Source organism: Acipenser ruthenus, chromosome 42, assembly GCF_902713425.1.
Source record: "Acipenser ruthenus chromosome 42, fAciRut3.2 maternal haplotype, whole genome shotgun sequence".
NCBI classification, from domain to species: Eukaryota; Metazoa; Chordata; class Actinopteri; order Acipenseriformes; family Acipenseridae; genus Acipenser; species Acipenser ruthenus.
Window position 1 is genome coordinate 8,393,617 of NC_081230.1, and position 9,249 is coordinate 8,402,865.

General features: G+C 43.7%; 1 protein-coding gene across 1 annotated transcript; it reads right to left on the reverse strand.

The window, feature by feature from the left end:
- Positions 1 to 881: 881 nt before the first annotated feature.
- On the reverse strand, positions 882 to 8,228 carry LOC131709240 (keratin, type II cytoskeletal 8-like). The gene is made up of 9 exons (XM_059011435.1): positions 7,704 to 8,228; positions 5,881 to 6,089; positions 5,480 to 5,540; positions 5,251 to 5,346; positions 4,418 to 4,582; positions 3,946 to 4,071; positions 3,137 to 3,357; positions 2,207 to 2,256; positions 882 to 1,825 (listed from the first exon to the last, which is right to left on the reverse strand). The coding sequence occupies exons 1-9, from the start codon at positions 8,127 to 8,129 to the stop codon at positions 1,611 to 1,613; spliced, it is 1,569 nt and encodes a 522-aa protein (XP_058867418.1). The 5' UTR covers positions 8,130 to 8,228; the 3' UTR covers positions 882 to 1,610.
- Between the last annotated feature and the right edge of the window lie 1,021 nt (positions 8,229 to 9,249).

The window sequence follows — 9,249 nt, forward strand, 5'->3', positions numbered from 1 at the left end:
GCACAGCGGATCAAAACCACAGAAGCAGTGTGGTGTTCTAACACACCGCTGTATTAATGAACTCATACGAGAGGAAAGAATGACAGTAACAACACCCGACACCGCAGAGCGTCTGTGTTTTGTTTTTTAACACCTCTCGGCTGTTGTTGGAAGGTGACGGGGAAGCACTCTTCACAGGTGTTGAGTGAACATGCAGTGGTAGAGTTGATCTGCTCCACCTGTCGGTCTGAAACTGTCAATGCGTTGTGTGCTGCTTCTTTGTGGAGGGCTCCGCTGACAGGTGTTTTCAACACTGCTCTGCAGACGCAACACTTTTCAATGCAAAGCTGTGACAGCTATGTCCTGGCGATGAGAGACATCTGCTGCATTTTGGAGGCATTATGACAACAAAACCAGAAATATAAGACTCTGATAAAAGGTTTGGGAGTTTGAGTATTTGTAAATATCTTGCAGTTGAGTATTTTTAGAGTCGTGGGAAAAATCTAAATAGAAGGGTAAGGTTTTCCAATGGCATTTAAAAACAAATGAATTAGAAATATAGCATTTTAACCAAAAGGTAGTGCAGCTAGCTGACCATTAAAAAGTTGATTAAATAAAAAAAAATGTGTCGACATTGTTGCTTTGATGTAACTTCTTCGAAATGACAGGAAACTGTCCCCTGTAAAGCTAGCGTCTTCACCCATAACTTCGATGACACTTAGAGGCAATAATGTAAGATGAAACTTCAGGAAAACTAAATGTTTTGGCAAAGTGCCTTGACACTGATGCGCCTGCACTTATCCACTGCTTACTGGAAAAATCCCAGAGAAAGGTTACCTTGTGATTCACAGAACATTCCATTCTAAAACTAGGAAGGCACGCAGTCAAAGAAAAGCCACCACTTTGTTTGTTTGAAAACAGTTTATTTTTTTGTTAAGGTGCGGAGCAGGAGGCAGACAGAGTTGTGAAGTACCCTGGACCTCTGAGTACAAAAGAAGAACAGACACAAACACACATAGGGAACTCGAACGGCATTCTTAAGGCACAGATTACATAGCATCCCTTAAACCCTTTCAATGGCCTTTCAAGGTGGCAAAAAACATCGGATCAACAGCAAAGGGTTTAGTAGTCAAGTTAGGAGGTTGTGTAGCGTCATCATTAGTAAGATACGACTTGGCCAGCAGGTCAGAGAATGGGAGTCCCATATCGATGGGGTAGATAGACTTACACGGGCCTGTGCGTCTGCTTGCCTTGACTATCGTTCGTTTCAACAGAGTGTTACACTCAGTTGTGTTAGCCAGTTGTATGTTAAAAAGGGTTACTCTGAAAGACAAGGTTTGCACGCTCTACAAGAGACAGAGCCAGCCGCGGAGTTCTGAAATTCCCGAAAGACATTTTTGAAAAGAACCTGATGCTCTTTGTAGATGGGGTGGGGGTGGGGGGCTAGGGGGGGGGGGGGGGGAGGTGTTAGGGTGAGGTTAGGAGGGAGCTGCCCGTCAGCAGACAGACTGATCACCTGTTTTATACAAGGATTGGGATTAGGGATGGGTGGGCGCATATTCTTTTTTAACACTTAAACAAGACGGTCAGTCTGGCTGGGGCAGGGAAGCGCGGGCTCGGAACGTTGGGGTTTAGTCTCGGATGATCTCAGAATCCTCGGACACCACCGAACCGTTGAGGGTCTCGATCTTCTTGACCAGGATGGTCTTCTTGCTGCTGCTGCTGCTGCTGCCGCGGTACCCGCTCCCGTGCCCACTGCCATACCCGCTGCCATACCCAGAGCTGAAACCACTGGAGTAGTTCTGGCTCATGGAACTGCTCTCCAGAGGGTAGTTGTAGCTGGTGGCTGGAAGGGAGAAACAGCGAGGTTTCATTAGAACAAAAAACAAAGGACTCGAAAAGGAAGAAACTCAATAAAATACTGGCTTGTGGAATGGATATTCTGCCTGGCTCAAGTTATTTGATGATTTCCGTGATTCTGTGCATCTTATTTGGGTTTAAACCTGCCTTTATAAAAGTTTCCCACAGTAAAATCATAGAAGAGTGTAATAAAGCATGAGGAAAACATAGGTAAGAGAGGTATGGTATAAGCCTAAAAGGTAAAACAAAGGCAAATGCATAGTAAAACCATGGACAATTACCATGCATATTGAACATGGTGAGCATTAATAATGGGGGGAGCTGGACATGAAGTGCTCTATGAATGGGAAGTGGAAATGTAACTTACGTGCATAGCTCTGTTGGGAGATTTGAACGGACTGGATTCCAGATACCAACCTATTGGTGAGAGAGAATCAGTGTTTGGATTAGTATTGGAGGTGTACAGAGCTGTCGAATACGTTAAGATATGGAATATATTCATATATATTTAACATCTTCATGGTAATCATTTTATAAGATGTTGCGATATTTGAAATTGGAACAAAATATTGAAATATATCTTGAAATATATTCTGATAGATAGATAGATAGATAGATAGATAGATAGATAGATAGATATAGTTCTGACTAGTAGTGCAGCTAACAGCCTTGTAAAGGCAAACAATGAGACTGAAAACCCCCATAGTCTTAGGAAAGCAAACTAAAGTTTCTGTAACACAATACTCAGGTGAAATGTTTAAGTCTTTAAAACACACGAAGCCTGACCAGGAAGATGAAAGTGTTTTTTCTTCGCTACGAGAGGCCCTGCAGTAATCAGTCTAGTCTTGGGATCCACTTTTAGCTAGACAGCGTCTCGTTTCTACTTGGTCAGCAGGAACTGCAAGGTGCTGTTTGCCTTCTCACGCATAGTTAGATTGCTTGCACAGCAGAGATAGTATTTGATCATTCGAGCTTGCAGGCTAATGCCACATGAGTCAGTGAACGGAAAGATAAAGTGCTGTCCTCATTCTGGATCACGGAAGATTTTTACCTTTGTGAAATACATTTAGAAGTGGTTTCACATTAGGTGGACTAAAATTAGTGCTAAATCGGGTCTGTGAAATTGCTACTAAATTATGAATATATTCTAGAATATATTCTGCTATGTATTTTGCCGATATTGAGTATTGCAATATATATGACAAAATATATTTTTAAATATATTTAATTCCCAGAATGAAACCATTCTGAAAGGAGAAAAGAATAAGAGGGTGAAGATATTTCCGCAGATGCCTACCTGCTCTCCTCTCCTTCCAGGAGCTTCCTGTAGGTGGCGATCTCGATATCCAGGGCCAGCTTGACGTTCATCAGGTCCTGGTACTCTCGGACCTGGCGGGCCATGTCCTGTTTAGCTCTCTGGAGAGCGGCCTCCAGATCTCCAATACGGGCCTTGGCATCTTTCACTGCCATCTCCCCACGCTCCTCTGCCTCAGCGATCTGAGCCTCCAGGTTCCCGCGCTAGATGGGTAATGAGAGATGGGTTTTGTAGCTTCTGCTGCTGAAGGAGCAGACTGGTGGAAGACACAGTACACATCCTGCCATGCATTTTATAGCAGATACTGGCCTCCTTCTGGAGAACTATGGAACAGCTTATTTAGGGCTTGTACTTGCAAGGTTGGTCTTCTTTACACTAGTAGGATAGTTCTGGAAGTGACTATACTGACCAGGGCCAGCTGTCTCCTCTCTAGGGGCTAACTGGATGGATTGATATGCTTAAGGTCACTCATGTCACACTAATATGGGATGGGATCAGCCTAGTCCCTTTACTGTCAAAGTGTCGACTAGCTTGCTCTTAAAAAGTAATGGTGGAACACACAAAGCCACTTTTTCAGGAATAGTGTCTTGAAACCTGGTTTCAGGAGACCTAGTTTGAGGCAACTTAACTGTATCAAACCCCAAGTCTCCCCTGGAGTGCCATGCAGTGACCTGAAACCTAGTCTCCTGGAAGCGGCTTTGTGTTCCCTGTCTGGTCCTGGGCTGGGTCCTGGGGTAAGCTTGTGTTGGGTACTCTAGTTTGCAGGACTGGTAGTGCTGGAGGAGACTCACCTGTCTCTTCACGGCTTCAATCTCAGCCTGAAGCCTCTGGATCATTCTGGTCAGATCTGAGATTTCTGTCTTCGTGTTACGCAGATCGTCTCCGTATTTGCCCGCAGAGGCTGAGATCTCTTCATACTGAAGGAAATAAATAAGAAAATATTTATTAATTTGATAAAAAAAAGAGACCAGATAACTGGGGCTGTGCACAGAGTGGTCCTTACCAAATAATCTTGAGTGGGATATATATATACAAAGGGCTGCAGAAGGGCAATTGTACACAAATCTTTGGGGACATTTTTTGCATGTTCTGGCTAACACTACACAGCAGTCTTTTTTTTTTAAAACACAGAGGCTAATTTAAACATGGGAACGATTTTTGTGATGGTTCAACACTCAACAGTGAGGAAGGAGACGGGTACTGATGGAAGGGTATTCAGACCAGGTGGAGCGAAGCTTGTTTTGGGGCACAGTGGACACTCACCTTGCTCTTGTACCAGCTCTCAGCCTCGGCGCGGCTCTTGGCAGCGATCTCCTCGTACTGAGCACGCACTTCGGCCACAATGGAGTCCATGTCCAGGTTACGGCTGTTGTCCATCTCGACCACCACCGAGGTGTCCTTGATCTGGGCCTGCAGCTCACGGAGCTCCTGTTTGGGTGAGACACGGGGGTGGGGGGGTCAGACAGCAGTTTAGACAGTGAGTTACTTATTCCCTATAAACCGACTCGTCCTTTGAGATCAGCAAACGATGGTCTCTTAGTAATTCCAGGTACCCGATGAGGAACCAGTGGTGCAAGGGCCTTTACTGTTTGAGCTCCTTCGATTAGGAACTGCCAATATTTTTTAAATCTAAGCTCAAAACATGTTTCTTTGATTTGGCCTTTCACTAGCAAGCAGTTGGGAGCTGTTTTGGCTTGCTGTTTATTCTTGTAAAGCACCCTGGGATACACTGAAGCACGCTCTAGAAATTTGGTTATCACTGTATCAACGGGAATCCGAATCTGGACAATATCAAGGTTCATAATGCACCTATATTAAAACTTTGTTTTATGTCAGGCCATTTCTGCCACGTCATATCAGAACTGCTGCTGAGTCACTTGCAATAGGACCTTGTTTGTTTTTTTTACGTCTCATCCGAAGGACGGAGCACAACAAGGTTAAGTGACTTGCTCAGGGTCACACAAACTGTGAGTCAGTGGCTGGGATTGAACTGGGAACAATCTGGTAACAAGCCCGCTTTCTTTAACCACTGGAACAACATCTATACAGCGATGAGCTCGACTGAGCTGTTTGGGGGTTTGGAAGAGAGGCCTTACCTCTTCATAGAGCTGCCTGAGGAAGTTGATTTCGTCTGTCAGGCTCTCGAGTTTAGCCTCCAGCCCCACCTTGTTCAGGTAAGCTTCATCCACGTCCTGCAGATTTAGAGAGAGAGAGAAAGGGAGAGAGGGGGCTCAGCCACAGTGCGGAGGCAACAAGGTCTGGCATTCGTATGGTCATTCTCATATTGATATCGCAGTGCCATCCGGGGTAAATCAATGCACTCACCTTCTTGATCAGAACAAACTCGTTCTCACACTCTGTGCGCTTGTTGATTTCATCCTCGTACCTGCGCGAGAGAAGGGGGGAGTGCATTTAGTACGGGTAGGGTTTAGTCATGTCAATGAAACGGTTAATAGAGAACTTACAAATATCAAGTTATTTTATTATTAAATCCGATAATGGTAACCCTTTCAGATATCGTCGTTTAATTATTAAACAGCAATATTTGTTATCAAAAACATCCCGCTGTTAGTCTGTTACACAATTTTCTTTTTTTGTTCTGTTGCATTTATTGATGTGGTGCAGCAGGTGGCGCTGTTGGTGCAGTTTGACTTGTCTGCAACAGGAAGCCCCATAGAAAGGTTCTGTGGGTGGGTGTGGGTGGCTGGGGGTGGAGAGGCACTCACTTGTTTTTGAAGTCCTCCACCATGTTCTGCATATTAGACAGATCGCTCTCCAGCTTCATCTTGTCATTGCCCAGGGAGTCGAGCTGCCTGCGCAGGTTGGCGATGTACGCCTCGAACATGGCATTGATGTTGGACTTGGTGGTGGTCTGTCCCTGCATTAGATTCCACTTGGTCTCCAGCATCTTGTTCTGCTGCTCCAGAAAACGGACCTAAAAACAGGGAAGGGAAGGGGGGGAGATGCGGACACCAGCTTTTAGTTAAACCAGCCCACCCATCAGAAGAGAGCATTTGTAAAATATTGAAATATATCCTAAAATATATTCTGAAATATATTGAAGCATATATATATATATATATATATATATATATATATATATATATATATGGGGAGTGGAAGGCTAACAGTAATCTCTTTGCAAAAGGACTAAAGGCCAATAGAGACATTGAAATCATTCATAGACGTAGGAAAGCAAACTAGTGCAGAGGTAAAGTTTCATAAAATAAATGGATTAAATGAATTAAAGCACAAATAGACGATAGTAAAACCCATTTAAAGTGGAGCTGTTCCACTTCTGTTAAAAAGCTTGTAGCAATGATAATAAGAAACAAATTTAGGTTCACTAAAAGTTCGTTGTTTTCTTGTCGCAAAGTTCACAGTTTCTGCACAACGAGGGTGTGGCGCCATATAGGTGTTTATTACTGAACACCAAAGAACTTTAACCACTATAAGGTATCAATTTAAACTAGGAAAAGGTCAATGGAAACATGATTAGAAGGATAATTAACTAATTAATGTTCTCTGGTAGTTCAAGCTAAACGCTGAACAAGGAGAGTCTGTGTACTGTAGGGGTGTGGTTTGAGGTATTGGAGAGAAAATGGAAAGCTTGAGCAGGTAAATCATTAACAGGCAGCCATGTTGTCAGAGATACAGGGAGAAGAGGAAGGAATGTTAAAGCGAAAAAAACTGGAGCAGAGGCTGTAAAAAGAACAAAGAAAGACACAAGTTCTACAAAATATTGTGTGAATGTCGTAATATTCGTATTCTGGGGAAACTTTGTGATTTCAGTGCGTGCAGGTTCTCTTGGTGTGAGGTACGGTACTGCACTGTGTAACCTGAGAGCCAGCGGGAATGCAGAAAAGAATGCAAGGTCTTGAGCTTAAAAAAGCAAACAGCAGGTTTTAACAATCACCAGTCAGCCTGGCAGTAACTAGAAAACTTTAAAAAGAAGAAACTGAAACAAGTTCGCTATATGCAAATAGTTTGATTTCCAAAGTACGACACACTACCCCACCAACCTACAAACAGCAGAGGGAAACCAAAGCTAAGCCTAGAAAAACTCCACACTGTTCTGGCACTTGCCTGCTGACTTTTCTTTACATCTTTTGTTTTAGAGAACTATTTTTGGATACCAAAAAGAAATCCGAAACCCGGAATTATTACTTTTACAGCAGAAAACATTTTATCGATGGAAAACTGAACCCTTTTGGACATTTTTGGCAAGTGTTGCTCTCATTTCTACTCTCAAGCTGGAGATTTCAAACAGCCCCAGCTGTAAGTTTTGCACAATCCAGTAGGATTTTTATTGAACAATCTCAGAACAAAGTTAGGGCTACGGAGCATTGTGCAGCGTGCATTTTGGAGCAGATATCTCTTCTAACGGACCAAAGAACTTTCTCCCTCTCCCTTTGATACTGTTTCTGCTTTACACGTCAACGCCCTCTTCTCCTGCTTTCCCCACTTCTCTCTGTCTACACAAATACAATGCACTTTTGCCAAATAAAACTACCACAAGAATAATCAAACAAGAAGGGGTTTTACTGACCTTGTCGATGAAGGAGGCGAAGCGGTTGTTGAGGCCCTTGATCTGCTCCTTCTCCTGGGAGCGGATCACCTGGATGTTGGGGTCGATCTCCAGGTTGAGGGGGGCCAGCAGGCTCTTGTTGAAGGTCACTCCGGTGATGGGGGCTCCCATGCCGCCACCATACCCTGCACCACCCCCCATGCCCATGCCCAGGCCCATGCCGCTACCGTAGGCTGATGAGGAAGTGATGTAGCTCCCTCCGCCAGACCCGTAGCCCATGCCTGCTCCAGAACCATAGCCCATGCCTCCTCCAGCCCCACCATAGGCGCTTCTCACACTGAAACTAGAACGGACATTGCTTGGCCCTGCATAGCTCGAGCTGCTAAAGTTCCTAGGAGAAGATCTGGAGACAGAGGAGCGGACGGTCTTTTTCACTTGGAAAGACATCTTGAATGGATCTTGTTTTGTGCTGGTTTGCACGAAAGGTCGGTGGTGGAGGAAGAGCTAGGCAGGCTTCAGTGCTAGCAGATGAAGGAGGAATGGGGCTATGCTGGTTGTTATAAGGGCTGGGTGCTGGCTAGCTCCTCCCTTTGGTGGAGTCTGCTAGAGGGAAGGCACAGAACCTGACACCTGGACCAATCAGAAGGCCAGGGAGTGCTGCACGGGTCTCACTGATCACAAGAGCAGATTGTTACCTGGCTAACTTACACTTTCTTTCTTTCTTTCTTTCTTTCTTTCTTTCTTTCTTTCTTTCTTTTATTCATATTCTTTTCTTCACTTTTTCCCTTCTTTCCTTCATGCTTCTCTTTCACTTTATTTAACTTTCAGTCTTTCTCCCCTCACCCCTTGCATTGTGTGTGCCTCTGTTTATAGTATTGTTCAGAGCCAGGCAGACCAAGTCAGAACAACGCTGCTTTGTTTTCTTAAGCTAAGCACTTGCATACCCATCTGAACAGGTCGGTGTTCTGTTTTGATGCCATTAGCGTGGTATCTGTTAAAACCTGTCTGTTGTGTTGGTTCAGGGGGGAGGTTGAAGTCCTTTTCATTTATTAATAACTCTATCCAGCTTCTACAGATGTGGTCAACAGTTTTGCATCACATAATTTAGACCTTTTATTTAACATCATGTAGTCAAAGAAACTACAAAACGATATCGTAAAAGTCTAAGTCATAATGGTAGTACAGTATTTTTTTTTAATATATAACTTAAGAACAGTTAAGAACTTCCTGGTATGTTTATTTGACACACCCCCCTTTGAATTTTAATGTATACATCCCTTATCTACAGGTGGGAGTCTCAATGCAAAATCAACAGCACGTTTCATTCAAAGAGTTTTGTCATGTTTGTCCTGCTGTTTACAGTACAGGGTGCTCCAAAGGACAAGCACTAGAAGCAATATTATATACAGCTATGGCCAAAAGGTTTTCCATCACCCTATAGGATGAAGTCTGCTGGATAATGTTACGTTATCGTATTGAATTACATACCGCTTTGTAGTTTCCCATATACTTTAGTTTTTTGTTTTTAATTATGTCTCAATCCTAAAATTCTTGGTGATGCAGAACT